The sequence below is a fragment of the Brettanomyces bruxellensis genome, chromosome 7, assembly GCF_011074885.1.
Source record: "Brettanomyces bruxellensis chromosome 7, complete sequence".
Taxonomy (NCBI): domain Eukaryota; kingdom Fungi; phylum Ascomycota; class Pichiomycetes; order Pichiales; family Pichiaceae; genus Brettanomyces; species Brettanomyces bruxellensis.
Window position 1 is genome coordinate 270,153 of NC_054688.1, and position 19,687 is coordinate 289,839.

The window sequence follows — 19,687 nt, forward strand, 5'->3', positions numbered from 1 at the left end:
AAAATACCCTAGATATAGTAATTCTAGATACACAGGTTTATACTTTGTACTTAGGTCATAATATTTCTGAATTTACCCTACACTTCTGTGTTTCCCTCTGCTGTATAGCATACTCAAATTAGCAGTTTGTGTCTTTACCCCTTATGCTTTTGGCAAAATTTAACTATTTCTCGTCTTGATACGACGATAGACAATGGAGCGTTCAGCACCAACAGAATAAACCTTTGTGGATATGTTTAAAATAATTCATGTGCATGGCTGATAGCCTAAACAATACATGTCTGATTTTATATATCAATTGCTATAGTGCGGGGCTGTAGTCTGCTATTGTATTATGCCACTCTTTTTTTTTCTCTCTCCCTGGAGCGCCCTTCCTTTTTTGCCTATCAATAATATCCGATTACTTATTATTTCCAACTGATAAGGAATCACTTCTACTTCTTACTCTCAACTTTTTTGTTATGCTTTCTTTCGAACCTTAACACAGAACTCGGTTCATCCTATCGTATCTTCTATTTTTTTAAAGCTGGGAGGGTTAATGAAGTGTCAATTAAATTGATGAAACAAGCAAGATGGCATCGCAATGGATCCCTCAAAATATTCAGAAAAGGCTCCTTCGATATGCCCTTGAACAGCTTTCTTTATTTTCGGAAATAGATCTTCAAAAGTTGGACGTGTCTCTTGGAACAAGCACAAATGTCACCCTTAAAGATGTTGAAATTGATACTGATAAGTTCAATTTGCCCGGAGTTTATATGCGAAGTGGAAGAATAGATAAGTTAAATATGACACTGGCCATGTCTGACGGCGTTAATATAGTATGCGATGGAATTCATGTCAGTTTAACACCTGCCCCTTCAAAAAAGCACACGTTTAAGCAAGGCGAATTTTCTTTGGCAAAAAGCACGGCCGAGCTTGCTCGAAGTGCTGCCTATGAAGATTACGTTGATGATGATATGAGTGATAAGCAATTTGTGTCTACTCTTGAGGCTTCAATCATGAAAAGTAAAGCTCTCGATGCTACAGATGACGAGTATCGGGATTATGAAGATGAGCAACCGCCAAAGTTAAGTGGTGTCATGCAAAGAGCTGCCGAATATGCACTATCAAAGCTTCACATACAGCTTAAAAATATTGTCTTCATTATTCTTACTGATTCATCAAAGATTCAGCTTTCCATTTCCTCCATTGTAATTTCATCGAGCGGGGACGTGCAAAACATTCAAATTGGGGGAGTTAGTGTAAACATTCCATCTTATCATCCGGAACAAACAGATTCATGCTCTTCCACTACACAAAATCCCAAGTCTTGTTCAAATACCAATGAAACATCAGACTCAGACTCAGATACAGACGAATACAATGATGTTCTTATGTCTACATCCTTTATGTCAAATAGCAAGAATGATATACATCAATCGTTAATACAAAGCGTTTTGAGATCACATAATCCAGCTAGTACAGTTTATATGAGTGCAGAAACAGAATTTTCTGAGGCCAAGTCAAGACTACCTTTAGCAGATAGAGCTGAGACTGATCAAAATGATAAAGAGGTCCCTGATGAATTAATGCAAATAGCATATATTGATAAGCTGTCTGCCTCCTTTTCTGGACTTCAGGATATTAGGAATTTGAACATTAGCGTTGGATCTATACGTCTTGCGACATCACCCCTTCCCAATGTAATCAATTCATTACTTGCAGCATTAATTCCTACTAAAGATATTATTAAGATCAATCGAAATGAAAAGAACTCTGGAAATGAGGAACGGCGGTTTGCCAATATTATTCAATCTATTAAAATCCTCGAGCTTGAAGTTGCTTTAAGATCTACGTTGAAAGGCAATGGCAATTTCAGCAGTTTAGATGGTCCGATTATGAGATTTGAAGAATTTCAATTGGAAAAGAAGAGTGAAAATTATTATTTTGGTCACATAAAGAGTGTGGGGATAACCAGAAATACAGAAGAAACATCAATTTTACACTTTTTGAAGACCAAAGATGAACAACATGAAGTCGAAATGGAGATTGAAATATCTGATGAGTTTCAAATGGCGTTCACATTACCGTATCAGGGATATGTTAAACTGAAAGAAGAGGATTTGTTGTCGCTCATATCTTATTATTACAAATGTGAACTTTTTATAAATAGGTTGAGGAACTTATCATTAAAAAAGAGCTCTTCCAAATCGCCGTCTGAGATAACAGTGAGGACCTCCAGAATATCATTGGAGTATGTCATGTCTCTGGATACATATTTGAACCTTGATCTTTCGCCAATAAAATATGATTCAAAAACGGGGCTTGCGATTAAACAGGCAAAATTCACATTTCAAGCACATGCAAAAGAATTGCCAGGCTATTTGGTTTTCAATGAAGTCAATTATAATTTACTAGAAAAGACAAAAAGAGTTAAAGGATATGGAGCAAATGGTAACAAGATCACCACCTTTGATACAAATAGTGAATTACATGTTAGGAGCATTAAATCGAATATCTTTATGGAGGATATACCTTTATTGGTTGAGCATTTTGATGAAATTAGATATCGGATGGAATCTTTACGTACAATGTCAACCAATCCTAGTGCAGGTCAACGTTCTGTGCATCGCAATAGGTCAGTTCGAATTGCCAATAGCTTGTTTCTTGACAGAAAATTATGTGCAGAGACATATTATAAAGTTGAAACCGTTGAGTTATTAATCAGACACGTAAATGATGAATTCGGTGATCTGCATTTTTCTGGGACAAATTTTTGTGCTGCATCCTTTAAGGGTAGAAACTCCGAACTTTACTTTGAGAATATATGCATTAAAAGAGAAAAGCAGGAACTTGTACAACAATTTGTTTCGGCATCGGCAATTAGTCACACAGATAAAAAGCCATTATTATTTGCAAGTATTGGATCGAGCATTACTGTCTATATAAGGTCATGCCGTTTAGATTATTACGGAATTTGGTTAACAATACTTGAAAATGCTGGTGGTGGAGAGGTCGTTGAAGAGCAAGCTGCGAGGGCTTTGATCGGAGAAACAAAGCAGCAAAAAGAAGTTCAAAAAAGAGCATTGAAAATTGAAATAATACTTACCAATACTTTGATTGGCTTGACACCAATTCACATGCCATCTCATAGTATTCTCTTCATCAAAAAAAGTAACGCCAGTATTCACATTAACAACAATGGGATGATTTATGGGCAAATGTCTATGAATACAACATCAATTTTCTTGATAGATGATAAAGATTGTGTGATGAAAAAGCCAGGTCAGGTTTCGGATTGGACTGCCACTTCATACCTTAGGAAGTTAGGATATGTTTATATTGGTGCTTGCAATTCTCTTTTTTTGCACTTAAAAATTGGATCCGTCAAATCAATTCTTTCACTTACTTATAAGTCTGCTGATCTCAAGAGGTATCATTCCTTGGTTGATGTCAAATTGGATATGGACCTACTTCACCTATATGCATGTGCTGACTCGTTTTCCTGTTTTATACAGCTTTGCAATGATCTTAAAGAGCCACTGTTCTTTACTTTTGATGAGAAATACAAAACAACACAATCGGAAGAGATTGACACATATTCCGATGTTGATAATAATTTCTTTTCGTACAAGGAAAAGCAAAGCTTAAAGAATAGGGAGTCAAACGGAGATAATGATTCGGGGCTACCCTCAGAATCTCAACCTCAACAAACGGACAAAGAAAGTTCCAATTCCGAACCATTAAGCATTATCGAGGACTTTTATAAAGGTGAATACGGATCAAAAAGTTTAATTGATTCTGAAAATTCTCAGCGGGAGTCACTGAAGAGCTCAAAAGATGTGGCAAGCGAACTGTCAGTTCAAAGTGATCATTTTGGAAGGATAGATGCTAAGGCAGGAAAGCCTAAAATTATTCCAATGTCTATCACTTTGGGCTTAAGGAAAATAGAGTTGTTCATGTACGATGGTTATGAGTGGAAAGAAACCAGAAATCAGATAGCAGAGGCTATACGAAGAGTACAGAAGACTGCCGATATTGCGAAGAAGATACATAATGAGAAAAAAAAAGCCGGAAAGTCGAAAGTTTTAGAAAGTGATATGATTTCAGATTCGCCTAAGCTGAATAATCCGGAATCCGGTATTCCTAGTAAAATTGTCGAGGAAACACTTTTCCAATCTATCCATTTGGGAGTTCATCCGGGAGAATCCTTAGGTTCAGCTTATGATCGGGTTAATGAATCGATTAATCCGCAAGGATGGACTGATGATAGTTTATTGAATACATCCTCGAATGCATCAAAAAAGCCGACTATTGACATCAATGTGGAAAAGTCCTCGAAAAGTTACAAGGACCTTCAATTAAAGAGATCGAGGACATTTAAGGCGAAGATTGTCATCGATGATGTTGATTTGCTGTTTTTGCTGGTCAGCGACAATGAGCCACGTCCTAAATCCAAGCCATCGATATTTTGCAATGATAATGTTTCAAGTGAGGAGGATACTCATATTTGTGTATCAGAACTTGTTGGACGGCTTCAGATTTGTATTGGAGACATGAAGATTTTGGATAATGTACCATCTTCTAGTTGGAATATGTTCCTAGGATACATGCGTGAAGCAGGAAAGCGTGAGTTGGGTTCCACTATCATAAAGCTTGACATGGACATTGTGAGGCCGATTCCCGAGCTAGCTGCCTCGGAGTTGAGAATGTCAGTATCAGTTCTACCTTTACGAATGTATGTTGATCAAGATACGTTGGAATTTCTTGTCCGCTTTACCGAATTCCATGACAGTAGATTTTCGTGGCTTGCTAAGGATAACGATGAACTGTTCTTGGAAAGTGTCAGAATTAATCCGATAAAATTGAAGTTGAACTACAAACCGAAGAAAGTGGATTTTGCGGGCTTGAGATCCGGACATACTGACGAATTTATGAACTTCTTTATGCTTGAAGACTCAAATATGGTTCTCAGACAGCTGAATGTGCATGGCGTGTCGGGATTTGGACGTCTACAGCAATTACTTCGTAGTTATTGGATGCCTGACATCAAGAAGAACCAGCTCGGGGGTGTTCTGGCCGGAGTAACGCCAATCAAATCTTTGGTGAAGATAGGAAGCGGGTTTAGAAACTTAGCTGTTGTTCCAGTAAAGGAGTATCGCAAAGACGGACGGGTTTTAAGAAGTTTGGAGAAAGGTGCGGCATCCTTTGGTAGAACGGCGGGTGGAGAGCTGCTTCGACTAGGGGTAAAACTCGCAAACGGAACACAGACAATTTTAGAAAATGTGGAATTGATGTTGGGTGGTGAAGGATCGGCAGGAAGAATTTCAAGCAACACTGAAAGTGTTATGGGTAAGGGGAAAGAAAAATCATATACTGCTTTGAGTGATGATGATGATTTGGATCATTACGAGCAATACTTTATTCACCCTAAAGCACAGGAAAGAGCAAGGAACGCTGATGGATTAGATTCTACTATTGGTGAAGATGAGTTATTTGGTGAGAAGGGGCATGATGATCACGATGGAGAAATTGAAACCATTGACTCTAAAACAGATTCCGAGGATGATGACAGAGGTGTTGATAGTCAAAGAAAGGAGAAGCATGGGAAGACTGTAAGTCTTTATGCAAATCCGCCACAGGATTTACATGCAGGTATGAAAAAGGCATACACGTCATTTGGTCGTAACATAACTGTGGCGCAGCGTGCATTTACTGGCGCATCCAGCAGAGCCTCCGAAAGTACAAGTGCTGGAGAAGCAGCATTGGAATATGCTAAAGCAACACCCGTTATGTTAATAAGGCCTCTTATCGGGACTACTGAGGCAATATCAAAAACGTTGTTGGGAGGTTTGAGCGAACTGGATCCAGATGAAAGAAAACGGTCAGTTGAAAAATATAAACAGAACTGACTGGAATATAAACCAGAGGACGAATAATTTACAACACAAAACCACCGCACGACAATTTCATGAATATAATATAATTGATATATAAAGAAACATAAAAACTATAATAATATCGCTAGGTACATAAACAAAAATAAAAGCATAAAATATCGTAAAAGAGCTCAAGCTTCATCGTTATTAAGAACAATTTTTATAGCGTTGTTCTTGGCTGCATTCTTGAAAACATCATAGGCCTTCTCGAACTCGCTCATCTTGAAGTGGTGAGTAACCAAAGATGAAGGATCTAAATCACCCTTGATCACCTTATGGAGCAACTCTTCAGTTGAGTAAGCAGAAACCAATCCGGTGGTAATTCTCACATTCTTGATCCATAAGTCCTGCAATTTCAAAGAGACTGGCTTTCCATGAACACCGACGTTAGCGACTGCACCACCTGGGCCAATCAAATCCTCGCACATCTCAAAAGTAGCTGGCACACCGACACACTCAATTGCAACATCAACACCAGGCTCTCTGTCTGAAGTAGTTGTGAGCTGTCTGACAGTCTCGATAGCATTCTGCTTAGAAGGATTGATGGTCTTTGTGGCACCAAGTTTCTTTGCAACCTCCAATCTTGCATCATCCATATCAATTGCAATAATTTCCTTTGGCTTAAGAGCCTTTGCACCCAACAATGCAGATAATCCAACAGGTCCAAGACCAACAACTGCGACGGAATCACCTTCTTTCACCTGTCCATTTAAAACTCCGACCTCATAAGATGTTGGCAAAATATCACTCAACATTAACAACGAGTCGTATGACAGGTTGGCAGGAGCCTTGTATAATGAGTAGTCGGCAAATGGCACTCTCATATATTGAGCTTGAGTTCCGTCAATCTCATGACCGAGAATCCATCCAGAGGTACCCTCTGAGTTTGAGCAGTGTGCCTGAAGGTTGTTCTTGCAGTAATAGCATTTTCCACATGAAGTGATGCAGGAAACAATGCAAACATCACCTGGCTTGAACTTGGTGACATCGGAACCTGTCTGCTCCACCTTGATAATTCCCTCGTGGCCTAAAATAATACCTCTTCCCTTATTTTCAGCTTTTTCGGCAATTTCAGTGGTCTCTGGACAGTCACCCTTGATAATATGAAGATCCGAGCCACAGATAGTTGTAGCAAGCAACTTTCCAACAACATCAGTAGGTTTCAAAAGCTTTGGCTTGGCCACTGATTGCCACTTAATGAGACCAGGCTTGAGGTAAGTAAGAGCTTTCATCATTTCCAACGGATTTTCAAGAATATGTATATGCTATGGCTACTGCTATTGCTATTGCTATAGTTCTATGGAGAAAGAGTAAGAAGAGAGGAAAAAAAGGATTGTTTTACATATCTCGTTCTTAACCCTCAGGAAGCGGAACATCATACAGCTTTTATAGTGCGTAATATTTGGAAAATTCACTGAAGCATATGTGTTCCGTCCTTTCAAATTTCCGAAAACCTGGATCACTGAAATTTAGGCATGTAACGCGGACACCGAGGAAGTAAGCTAAGCTGGCTTTGGCAATAGGAGTAGAAACTCCGAAAATGGAAGTTCTGAAGCTCACGAGATTTTCGCAGAAAAAAAAATGCAGCACGAAAAAAAAAATGACAATAGCGGATAGCGGGAACAACGAATGAAGTTGTCTGTATTTTTTCCCACACTTCCTGACACAATTACTCCGCACCCTTTCGCCACCCCGTGCTTTAGAAAAGTCACGAACAAGTGCACAGAAAGCGGATGCACAATTATCCCCATTGCATTGTTCGGTTTTACAACAACATAAGATATGCAATTGACCGAATTTCAATTCATAATTGCACCCCTTCATTTGCCAATTTCATACACAGAAGAGGGGTGCACGGACATGTGCATCTCTTAAATTCTCTTGCCGGTATCTATCATCAATATCAATTATTGTCTATGGGTCGAAGTTTTCCGTCCTTTCAGGCACTACCCTAATATGTATGAGGCATGGGCTAGATAGACGTCTCCTTGGAACTCCATTCACTAATCTTAGACATGCTGATCCGAAAGCAACTTCACCGACGTCCGATCACTTTTCCGAATACAATGTATCGTTTACCTTGGTTATCGGCAAATCCCAAATTCCGCTTGTGGGGTTGTGAACATAGTAATCAAGTCCCTCATGCTTCATTTTCTCCTCCGGACGGTCTTTCCAGGTATGCTTGCGACGCGTCGATCGTTCTTCATGCCCAACATTCTCAGCCTCGTCCTCACATTGGACAGATTTAATAGATTCATAACCCCACCAATCACAAGCCGCCCGTTCATCCACCTCGGTAACGACTATTCCTGAAGTGTCCACAATAGTTCTAAGATCATCTAGTGGCATGGTTTTCCGCTCAATGTTGTACAAAGCCAGGGCCACATATGTATAAATCATCAAGATAAGAATCCAGGCAGGTATAGCAAGTGCCCACCACCGCGAAGGATAATAAAAAATGCCGATATCATTAAGAATACGATCCGGAAGAAGAGACCAGCTCAACCATATTATAAGGAAAATGCCTGAAATGACGTAAGATGCGAATCCTTTGTATTCTGCCTGCGAAGTGATATTTGTCGACACAGTCACATCCGACTCTCGAGCAAGTTCGTCTGACTCTTTTTCCTCCGGAGATAGTAATGCCCCGGGCTCTGGGGAGCCACCATCTGTGGTTGAATCATCTTGATTGCCTATTCGTAAAGATGGCATAGAATAACTTGATCCTAACGAATAAAGACCAGGAATCAGTGAACTCAATGAACTTGTAGACAGAGAGAGCATTCTATTCCCAAAAATACCTTTTGTTTTAGGCATTGGTGCTGGTATCGCTTGTTGTTCTGCTGATTCCTTGTGTTGGTAGCTCCGCTGCTCTTTTAAAATGCCATTTTTATTCAATGTAGAATATTTTTCACTTGTATTGTCGCAATTCTCCGGTAACTCTTTTTGTCCCGATTGACGACTCCTTGATTTCATTGTCAAAGTATCTATCCTTACTTTTTGGCCATACGGCTTCCTCTCCTTCGTGGAACTCCCGCTGGTTTCATCGTACTTCATTATTTCGGCTTCGAAAGAGTCATAAATATGACTTCTACTTTCACCCATCTTACAAGGGAAGAGATTTTCGATTTTGGGTTGCGTCAACTGTAGACGAATCTTTAAATATATCAGTTTTTTTCCTTCTCTTATCTGAACCGACTGTTTTTTCTAATTTGAAGTCTTTCAAACCGGCATTGTACCGTAATATTTCATCATGTGGCATCTTTTTTTTTTTTTTTTCACCCCCGTTTTCCCCATCGGCTTTACTCAGAAGCCATAAAAGCATAAATAGAATTACATATAAGCACTCCAAAGAAGATGATATTATATCATCAAGTGTATGTAATTTATATTAGTACATTATATTTCTAATGCTTATAAATATATCACCATCGCAAATAGTTGTGCCTTCGTTTTATTTGAAATTTAAAATAGGCAAAACTTAAATAATGTTTGGCGCAGTCTTGCTAGCTTACATAAATGTATATACAAAAATTATGTAGTGTCCAAATTTTTATTTGTGGACCCATAAAATTTCCTTCTCGTATCAATCGCCTTATCTCATTTCAGAGCACGCCAATTTGCACCTTGTCATACTCAAGCACTTCGTAATTGACAAAGCTAATTTACACCAATTTGATAATTGAAAGTGGAGACGTACCATATATTACCATTTGCTTTGAATTGAATATACAAGTCTATTCTTTTCACTTTAGTTGATTCAAAAAATGGGTATGTATCATCAAAAATGCTTTCTTTGCTGTTGTTCTCCTTTCGGTTCCATGTACATTGTTAATACTCAGAAAATACTAACCAATTATTTTATTTTTAGCTAAACCAAAGAAAATGAGCTTGGGAGAGTTCATGAACGACAAATCGCTGGGTGGTTCATGGGCAGATGATGATTTTGATGTTAACTCAATTGAAATTCCTCTTGATGAGCCTCCAAGACGTCAACCATTCAATAGAGGCCCTGGAGGTTTTAACATGGGTCAAAGAGGATCTGGATACAATAATTATGACAACGAGATGTCTGGAGGATCCTCATACGGTCGTGAATTCGGGGCTCGTGATACACATTATGGCAGATTTGACGATCATGACCGTTCATATAACAGAAGGAATTCCGGTCCAAGACTCAGCGATCTACCTTCCATTCCGATTGCCAAGCTTTCAAATCTGCCAGAGGTTTCCACACAGAAATTGGTGACAAATCTTTTTGAGAGTCGGTTCATGAAATTTGAAAAGGTCAAAGTTCTTGTGGATCCAAATCCCCCACAGCCTCGGTTTTCCAAGTTTCATCACGAAGAGGAGCAAAAGAAAAAGTGTGCTTACGTCCAGCTCAATTCCCCACAGGATCTTCTTAAGGTTTTAAAGTGGACCGATATTTTTTTGGAGAGATTGAGGGTGGAGGTGAGTGTGGCAGATTTTGATGATTTTCAAGATGTTCAGAAGTACAATAAAGAAATAGGATTTGATGAAAATGCAGAGGAGGAAAGGCTAAACAAAAAGTTGGAAGAAGAAGTCAAGAAGGCAAATAATTGGCGTCAAGAGGTTAAATATGGCAATACTTCAGATAGTCGTGGGGCATTTGGTGGAAAAAGGTACGCAAATGAGAGAAGATTTTCTGGAAACGCAGGAGGTGAAGGAATGGATGCAAGCAAGTGTCCATATCTAGCTGGACGAGGTTTTAAAGGCTCGATAGCAGGAATGAAAGCTCCACATCCATTGCCTGCAACTGGAGATGGATCTGCTGTAAATGCTGAGCAGGTGCGTCATGCGAAAGAACAAGCTTCCAAAAATGTTGAATCGAAGCCAGAAATTTTGCAGAAAGTTGGCGCTTCAAAGTCGAAATCAAAAGCAAAGAAAGAAAATCCGTTTGGAATAGCAAAGCCAGTCGATCCTAAAAAGCAAATCGAAATTGAGAAAAAAATTGAAAAGATGAGCATTAACAGCACAACTTTTAGTACAGAAAAGTTAAACAACCATATTAAGCATGCCAAAAAAGAAGATGATGGAAAAATGACCCAGAGATCAGGCAAAGCTAAAGAGATAAAAAAAAGTGAAGCTCATGTTGAACAAGGAGAACGTCGAACAAGGAGGGTCAGTATCATCAGGCGTGAGTCTAATGCCAAAGCTGTTCCGGACAGTGCTCCTAAAGTTGTCTCAAGGAAAGTGGCGGTTAATGGAAGTAAATCTGTTCAATTACAGAGGTCCTCCAATGTTGAAAGAAGCAGAAAGAGTGGTTCTCTTCGAAAGGCCTCGCCTGTGAAGGCAGTTCAACAAAAACAAACTGAGCATCGGAATAAAAACAGTACGGAAAAAGACAATGTTTTGGATGCGTCCTTAAAATCGAGAAAGGGACATTCATCTTACCACAAGGGTTCCAGGTCCAGCGTCAAAGATAAAAAAATGTCATCCTCTACAACTACTGGACCTGGTAGGAATGCCAAGACGAGAATTGAAGAAAAGAATATAGATGGATCAAAACAAGCTGTATCGAAAAAGAAAAGATTAAGTAGGGATGCGGCTAAAAAGAGAAGGCAAAAAGAAAAGCAGATTAGGATAAGCCAACAAATAAAATCTGGCAAATCAGCAGGCAGAGGTTCAAGTGTAGTTAAGACATCGTCACTAGATACCTCACGTAAGGTTAAGCCATCTGAATCTGCAAAATTACAAGGAAGATGCAATTCCGAGCAGATGAAGTCAAAGGGTGGCAAAAATGACAAGAAAATAAGTAAGAAGGAAAATGTGCAGAAGAAAGTTCGCAATGATTCTCATGCCGGATCCTTTAAAAGCGATGGAAACGTCAAAAATGAAAGAAGAGAAGCTAATAATCCCAAAAGGCACAGTTTGGAACATAGAGGAAGAGGCAGTAGAGGACGGAGGGAAAGCGGTAGGAGAGGATTAAAATGGGAAAAATATCATAAGAATTACACCTATGTGAGAGATAGCTCGAAGGAAGAAAACAAGCAGCCTGATACTAAAAAGAAAAATGATAAGGCTGTCAAGGATGTCCAAGAGAAAGTCATAGAGAAGTCTAATTCGAAATCTGATTCGAAATCAGAGGCAAAACCAGAAGCAAAACCAGAAGCAAAACCAGAGACAAAACCAGAGACGAAATCGGAGACGAAACCGGAGAAGAAACCAGAGACAATGCCAGAGACGAAACCAGAGACAAGATCAGAGACGTTTGAAACTAATAAAAATGCTTAATCCCTTGATTTGAAGTTATCGTGAAGTATCCATTACTATTAATCACGGTAGGGAAGGAATGTGTGATTGAGATTGTAAGACTTAATATATATAAATCACAACTTTTACTGTAGTGATCGTACAATGCGGTGCGTTGATATATGACTGCTAATTAGAGGGGATAAAGCAACTACAATGTAATATAAATATGCTGCATACTCTAAAATGCTGGCAAATATTGGTTTATTCTACCCTTTATTTATGCTAAAGATTACAATCGATATTACGAATGTTATAAAAAAAAAATAATAATATGAAAAATAAGGATTCAAATCACTATTAATGATCGGTATCGAGTGTTCTAAGCTGGAAGCCTAGAATTCGCGTATTGAACTCAACAACGAGACGTTGAATGAACACCTCGTCAACCACCTGCACTGCGCTCCCATGCCTACAAACCCCAGAAGGGACCCGTAGGCTGAATTTCTGATGACAGCAGCCCAGCGTTTTCACGCCGTGGAAGGCTCTCAAGAGCAACCTTGCCAGCGAGGGGCCCAGAAAGGACTTCCCCGCGGTAGATGGAGAATACCACCGAATTTCCCACTCGCCTTACCGGGGTGGGAATAAACCGACCCCGTGTGATATGCCGGAAGCAGATCCTTTTGAAAACGAGTACACGCGAATTATTAGCAATTCGAACACCGCGAGTTGCGAAGCCCACGGTGTATATTACGTTTGGGCCAAATGGCCAAAAGCAGCACTTTCTTTCGCCAATGCAGTATATGATGTTTTTTTTTTTTCTCTCCATCTTATGTTAAGTCTATCTCTTAAACAAATCTGCCTTACTGAGCATATTAGCATTTCTAATGTATTTTGTATTAAGACCTCACTTTGTTTAAATTTTTTTCGTCTCAAAATAGGTTATTCCAGCCTTCATATCAGAATCAAAGGACGTATTGCTTCAGAATTATTCGCGATGAATAGCAGGTTCGATCTCGGCCAGTTGTATTTTCTTTATTAAAAAGGAAACCTAAATACTATCTAACGATCTATGAATAAATTATTTCTCTATACAACATCACTATATACTCAACTGGACATACTTTTAATTATGCTTTGCAATTCCGATCCCGCACTAATTTTCCTTGTCTTTTCCCCCTGTTCTAACTCAAGTGCATCTATTTTAATAGGAATCAAATTCAAAATCATGTCCGATGCAGTCTTCTTATTACCAAAAATATAAATGCCTTTTGCTCCACAATTTAGTAGGTTACACATAAGTAACGATGTGTTTCGTGAGTTTGAATCGTGCTTTTCTGTGTCAACCAAAGACACTAATAAGTAGTCACATTTGCTTGATTTCATTTCATCAACCGTAAAAATATTAATAACGTCATCATTCAGAATGGCTGTATTTTCCTGGTAAAAATTCCGAATCATTTCCTGTATTAAAACTTTTTGAAGCTCGGAAGTGGTTAGCAAATAAATTTGCTCTGCATTGAAACCCATTCGTCTCATGTAAATAAAGGTCAGGGCAACAAATTCAGCCTCTTTGCTATTGGCACATTGTCCGGAGTGAACTTCCTCCCTTCCATCTTTGATATCGATGAATTGTAAATTGTGGCTAAATCCCCTCGGTGAATTAGTCGATAAAACTAAGGGGCTATCTGTCATTGCAATTTTCTTTTCATCACAGTACTGTTCTGTCAACATTATGTTTCTCACGGTGTTTCCAATTTGGTATAAAAAGGAATTTGTATTACTCCAAAATAAATTTCCCGTGATAACAATTCTCTTCGGTATGTTTTTTAATGGTATTAAAAGGAGATCATCTAACGATACGCATTCTGCATTCATGACAATAAGATTATCGAATTCACCCAAGTCATAGTCATTCACCCTTAAATCTGTAGTTGTTGCAATTATAATCTTTGATGCCGCTGTGAGATTGAACTTGAACAAATTATTATCATCATGCAAGCACTCTACAAACTTCAATGACCTTAAGGCCCTGAAGATATTCAATTGCCTGTTAAATGCATTGACAGCTTTAAGCCTCATTTCTTCCAGAGAGCAATTCTTAAGATTTTCATCATTACCAATGAATGGAAAATGATCAAATATATTATCCTTGCTTATGGTTGACGCATTTAACTCTCTTTCAAAGTTTTTCCAAATTGGCATAATGTAATTGTAATACAGTTTAAGGCAGGAAGAAATATCTTCACAATTCTCATCTGTAACACCTAACTCTTTCGCAACATTCGAAGCTTTTTTTAGAAGAGATTGATATATGGCTTTGCTATTATCCTTTCCTTTCAAGTTACTAACAAGCACATCAAGATTTAATCGTTGCATCAAATAATTTTCTAAGTTTTCTGAAGCCACAACGACGATAGTCCGCTCATCAAACTCTGATGAATAAATTTTAAGAAGATGCTTAGCAAGTTCTGTCTTCCCTGTATTCACTCGTCCGTTTATACATGTACATCCTGGAGACATAGCCTTTATAAATGCATCGCTCTGCTTCGAGTTCAAAGAAATTGATCCCCCGTCAATTTCTTTACCTAAATATTTTATGTAATCCGACGTGATGTCAATTTTACTCTCACGACTAGTAAAATTAATCATTAAATCCTTTTCCATTTCACTTTTAGTGATATTATTTTTCTTTTCTGTTTTTACTTTCTTAAGATGTTGCAAGCCTGGAACTAACATTTCGTCGATTTGAATGTTATTTGGTAGGATAAACGCTCCACCACTGCCCGCATGGTACTTTTCGTCAAAAAGAAAGTCTACCCATAAGTTTTTTCCCACTGTTCTTGACAGTTTCAACTGATTAAGATACCTTTTAGTGACAGAGGAAACTTTCGCATTCGGCTTGACAACTAATTGGGCCTTTTTGACCAAGTTTTCGTCAAACACATTATTCTCTAAGCCTACCGTTATTCTCATAATACGTGAATCAGTTGGTTCTGCAATATCGGAAACAATTGTGGGTAGAACGCTTTTTGTGTTTCCAGTAAAAAGGATCAAATAAATTATCTCATTTTTGTGAATATTTTCCCACTCCCGCTGAATAAGCTTTGCGGTACCTCTAAAGTTTATAACAATCTGAACACTAACACAAAGCTTTGTCATATCATATAAATAATCAGAAGTACAGGAAAGGATTGCAACATGATTCAATTGCATAGCATATTTGCTAAAACCTGAAATCTTGACACTGTCTGCATTATCTTGGTACTTTATATTTAATCTGTCGAGCACGTTATTAATGTGAGCTTTGGCAGAAATTTGTAAACGTGATCGTAACTCCAGAACCATTCGCATCATAATATCATTAGCCTCCAAAAACAAAGAAAAGAAATAAATATCCTCATTTGTACTTCTATTTAAATTAATTTCTGGAACGATTTTTGTATCAATCGTCCTAAAATCAGCAATTGTGTACCAAAGGCATGTGATTAATTGATCAGTTGATAGCGAGCCAATGTCCATTAGAGAGATGTCCATGTCCTTACAAAAGTTTATAAGTGGCTCCTTTGTAGGATTTTTTCCGAAGCACTGAGCGAACTTCCTTGAATTTTTTGTTAATGTCAATAAATCTGTACATTTAACAAATTTCGTATAGTTGTACGCATTGAATGCTGTAGAGATGAAATGCATGAGTCTATCAGAAATGATTTTGTCAGACTGTTCATACGTTAAGCAATTACTCTGGCTTTCATCTGTGGGATAATATATCAAATATTGTAGCACATTTAGCAGACTTCCCTCTATATGCTCCTGTACCAGAGGAAGAAACCAAGTTCGCTTTAAAAATATAGCTGTAAATCTTCTTGTAGGAAAATAAGACAATATTTCTATGAGCAATAGAAAAAATGGGGTTGATGCAGTCATATCACCTTTCATAAAAGTTTTGATTAGTTTTGAAAACCAAGTTTTCGCAATGAATGCAAGTTCTTTCTGCTCTGATGCCAGCTTGTTGTAAGACTCTAATGATTTCTTCAAAAGTGTGGAAACTTCCTTATCGCTTTTCATAATCAAACATCCAGATGCTGGATCTAAGAGAGAAACAGAAAATATATCAGAGATTGAATCCCATAGTCCTGGTGAGCTGGGTAAAAATGATACTAAGTTCCGTAAGAAGACTAAAAGTTCCGGGTTGTCTTCACCAGACACTATTATCCTTAGCAGACAGTATATTAATATACGAAATTGCTTTTTATTTATCTGGGACTTGTGTGTATAAAATTCATATTGAATATACTTTGGACAGTTGTTAATTATGAGTGCGATGGATTTAATGTATTCCTTTGGTGAGTCTCGATTGATTCGATCAAACAGAAAATCAATGTAGCCACTCCCTTGAAGATAGAGAAAATTATCTTGACTTGGCTCACTTTCCAAATAGGACCAGATTTCATGTACCCCCTTGAATTTGGTCTTAGACCTAATTCTTCTCTCGTGCCACAGAGATTTTATCTGGTTTTTCATCTGCCCTGGTCTGCCTTGGTTAATAAGTTCCGCCAATTGTGTAATCTAAAGACCCAAATGATTGTAATGAGAATACCACAAAACAAATGCAGTCTCCGATTTCTATTAGTATGTAAACAGTGTATAGATTTAATATTACAATATTAGGCTCATGAGTAGATATAAATATTCAGGCATGCCAAACTGCAAGCCTCTGTTAGTATAATTCCGCCAGATTTGAGAAGAATAGAAAACCAAAAAAAATAAAAATCAAAAAATGGTAGGACGAAAAAAATTTTCCAGCTACCGAGGCCATCACGCAAAACAGTATCGATAACACTTTGTTTTCTACGACGTGCGGATAAATAGTTTGGCTATCCACATTGTGACGATATTCAGCACAAAATCAAAATACTATTGCAAAGATATTAGGATGTATCATCGTCGTGGAGGATTTCAAGGTGGAAGGGGCCGCTTTGGTAACCATCAAGCCAACAGAGGACCACCAGATAGAGTTTTTGAAATGGGTGTGTTCTTTCATGAATGCGAAGGAAACATTGTGTGTCGATCGATAAATGAAAAGATTCCATACTTTAATGCGCCAATATATTTAGAAAACAAACAGGAAGTGGGGAAAGTGGATGAAATCTTAGGACCTATAAATGAAGTTTACTTCACTGTTCACCCATCCGAAGGTGTTCAGGCATCTTCTTTCAAGGATGGTGACAAATTCTATATTGCAGGAGATAAACTTCTTCCGCTAGAAAGATTCCTACCAAAGCCAAAGGATTATGGTCCAAAACCAAAAAGAAAGAGAGGTCCAAAGGGCGCTGGATTTGGTCAAAGAGGAGGTGGAAGAGGTGGAAGAGGTGGTTTCAGAGGGGGAAGAGGTGGAAGAGGTGGCTTTTCTAGAGGTGGAGGCAGGGGAGGCTTCCGTGGTGGCCGTGGAGGCTTTTCTAGAGGTGGAGGTAGAGGAGGTTTCCGTGGTGGTCGTGGAGGTTTCCATGGAAGAAGATAAGGGAATTCAATCAAATGCTGTAGATTATGGATATATGATTTACCAACTCTGTATAGCTTAGCTACTGTGGTATGAAATGCATAGGTGTCGTTTTAAAATCGAATCTATAGTCGGAAAAAATTATAAGAAGCCACGAATGAGGACATACGGGTGGTACTAGCTTTGTTAACTTACCGAGTGATCACATATTTAAAAAGAAAAACAACTAATATAAAAAGAGATCATAACGTAGTAAATTCAGGTGAAGTCCTCCTCCAATTGGTCTGGTGCTTCCACAATGTTGCCCTTAATTTTATTAAGAATTCTCACCTTCATTCCATCTAGTCTTGAAAACTTGTCAAAGTTTCTCGATGCTGTGGCCACAGAATCTGGGTTTCCTTCCTTTACAGCTTCGATAAGCTTCGTAGAAAATTCACATTCCCTTGTTGTCTCAAAGCTTGGATCCCATTGCTTAAATCTGTTCAAACATGCACTGGCGCTCGCATAATCATTTCCATCAGCTAAACGACAAAGAATAGCCTTTAGAAAATATTCCTTCAAGGACCATTTTGCAAGGTTGTTATTAAGAGAATCCTTGGCGATAGATTCGTACACTTGTCCAGCTTTAGCGTAATCATGTATACTGTCGTCACAGTAAAGATCGGCTGCTTTCAAGGCACATTTGTTTGCTAAAGCATTTGCGGAGTCACCCTTATACCATTCACTTGCATCTTCATAGCTCTTTATAGCTTTCGCCACGTCATGCAACTCATTTTCATACATTTCTCCCAAGTCAGCTTTAAACGTTGCACTTCGTCTAAATTGACCACGTTTCACGAACATTATAATTGCCTTCTCCAAGCATTGAGCCGCCTCTATCGGAACTTCTGTCTTATATGCTTTATATGCTTCCACAAGTGTATTTGCAGCCTCGTCAGGGGATTCGGCCAACTTTTGGCACTCTGCCGCTTTTTCAAATGTATGTCCTGCCTCTGCACTTCTTCTCTGCAATTTATATAGGTTTGCAGCTTCTACATAAAGATCAGCTGCATCTTCATATTTAGATTGCTGTGAACTGCCAAAAAAAGATGACAGAAAGCCCGAGCTCTTCTTTGTCTTTTTGGTTGCCTATAATATAAATGGAAAAAATTGTGTTAATATATCGATTCAATGGGCATAAATAGAATTAACAGTGAATAAAAGAAATATTCCACAAAAACTTATACATACCTCTGCAATTAGTTCTTCCGGAGATGACATGATTATTTTATGGTAAACTGCCAGAGAATTGTCCTAAACAACTTTGAGTACTATCAGGTCTGGAGGGATGTTATGTATCTTTCACTTATTTCTCTATTTTCGCTCTTTTTTTTTTGCGCATTTGTTGCCGCGCCTAGTTTATCTTCGAAGCTCAATTGTACTTACACCAAGTATTTGTGCACCTATGGTAAAAAGACGATAAATCATTACTAAAAACTGGTGCACAACCTATGATTTTACAAAGTTCTTTTTTGCTAGATCTTACCTCACTGTTTCAGGATGCAAAATCAACTTCGGGAAAGTCATTAGCCTAATCATCGCATGCTTTTAAATCCCTTTGCTTTTCACGTAGCAAAAAGCCATCGACTTAAATATTGTTCGCTAACGTTGTGGTAAAAGTTAAATGTTTGTAATAAATTACTTATGGCAAGAAATTATGAACATAGTCAAAGTTGAACTCTGGGCATAGCGTATTATTATTTTATTTATTTGGTTTGGTATTATTATTGATGGATAATTTTTTGAGCTATTTCAAACTGAACAATATGCAAAAAATGCGAAGCACATTTTTCCTAAAAAAGTAATGGAGGAAATAAAATGCATACTAAATTCTATTTTAATTGAAATTAATAAATTTATGTATCAAAAGTATGGTATGATTAGTTGAACATGATTCTAAAGTTTATTAGATAAGGTGTGTCTGCAAGATACGGGTTAGCAGCAGCAATGAATTTTTACCTTTCAAAATGGATGAATACTCAACGTTCAACTAATGTTGATTGACAAGTAAATCTCAAGC

General features: G+C 38.1%; 7 protein-coding genes across 7 annotated transcripts; 3 read left to right on the forward strand and 4 right to left on the reverse strand.

The window, feature by feature from the left end:
• Positions 1 to 572: 572 nt before the first annotated feature.
• BRETT_004644 (uncharacterized protein) lies at positions 573 to 5,891 on the forward strand (the record flags this gene model as incomplete). Its single annotated transcript, XM_041283137.1, has 1 exon — positions 573 to 5,891. The coding sequence occupies one exon, from the start codon at positions 573 to 575 to the stop codon at positions 5,889 to 5,891; it is 5,319 nt and encodes a 1,772-aa protein (XP_041136489.1).
• A 158-nt stretch (positions 5,892 to 6,049) lies between these two features.
• Positions 6,050 to 7,153, reverse strand: BRETT_004645 (uncharacterized protein; the record flags this gene model as incomplete). Its single annotated transcript, XM_041283138.1, has 1 exon — positions 6,050 to 7,153. The coding sequence occupies one exon, from the start codon at positions 7,151 to 7,153 to the stop codon at positions 6,050 to 6,052; it is 1,104 nt and encodes a 367-aa protein (XP_041136490.1).
• Positions 7,154 to 7,967: 814 nt separating this feature from the next.
• Positions 7,968 to 9,023, reverse strand: BRETT_004646 (uncharacterized protein; the record flags this gene model as incomplete). Its single annotated transcript, XM_041283139.1, has 1 exon — positions 7,968 to 9,023. One exon carries the CDS (start codon positions 9,021 to 9,023, stop codon positions 7,968 to 7,970), a length of 1,056 nt encoding a protein of 351 aa, XP_041136491.1.
• Positions 9,024 to 9,803: 780 nt separating this feature from the next.
• BRETT_004647 (uncharacterized protein) lies at positions 9,804 to 12,173 on the forward strand (the record flags this gene model as incomplete). The annotated part of the gene is made up of 1 exon (XM_041283140.1): positions 9,804 to 12,173. One exon carries the CDS (start codon positions 9,804 to 9,806, stop codon positions 12,171 to 12,173), a length of 2,370 nt encoding a protein of 789 aa, XP_041136492.1.
• A 1,068-nt stretch (positions 12,174 to 13,241) lies between these two features.
• Positions 13,242 to 16,652, reverse strand: BRETT_004648 (uncharacterized protein; the record flags this gene model as incomplete). The annotated part of the gene is made up of 1 exon (XM_041283141.1): positions 13,242 to 16,652. The coding sequence occupies one exon, from the start codon at positions 16,650 to 16,652 to the stop codon at positions 13,242 to 13,244; it is 3,411 nt and encodes a 1,136-aa protein (XP_041136493.1).
• Positions 16,653 to 17,064: 412 nt separating this feature from the next.
• Positions 17,065 to 17,649, forward strand: GAR1 (H/ACA snoRNP pseudouridylase subunit; the record flags this gene model as incomplete). Its single annotated transcript, XM_041283142.1, has 1 exon — positions 17,065 to 17,649. One exon carries the CDS (start codon positions 17,065 to 17,067, stop codon positions 17,647 to 17,649), a length of 585 nt encoding a protein of 194 aa, XP_041136494.1.
• A 237-nt stretch (positions 17,650 to 17,886) lies between these two features.
• BRETT_004650 (uncharacterized protein) lies at positions 17,887 to 18,888 on the reverse strand (the record flags this gene model as incomplete). Its single annotated transcript, XM_041283143.1, has 2 exons — positions 17,887 to 18,756; positions 18,859 to 18,888. The coding sequence occupies 2 exons, from the start codon at positions 18,886 to 18,888 to the stop codon at positions 17,887 to 17,889; spliced, it is 900 nt and encodes a 299-aa protein (XP_041136495.1).
• Between the last annotated feature and the right edge of the window lie 799 nt (positions 18,889 to 19,687).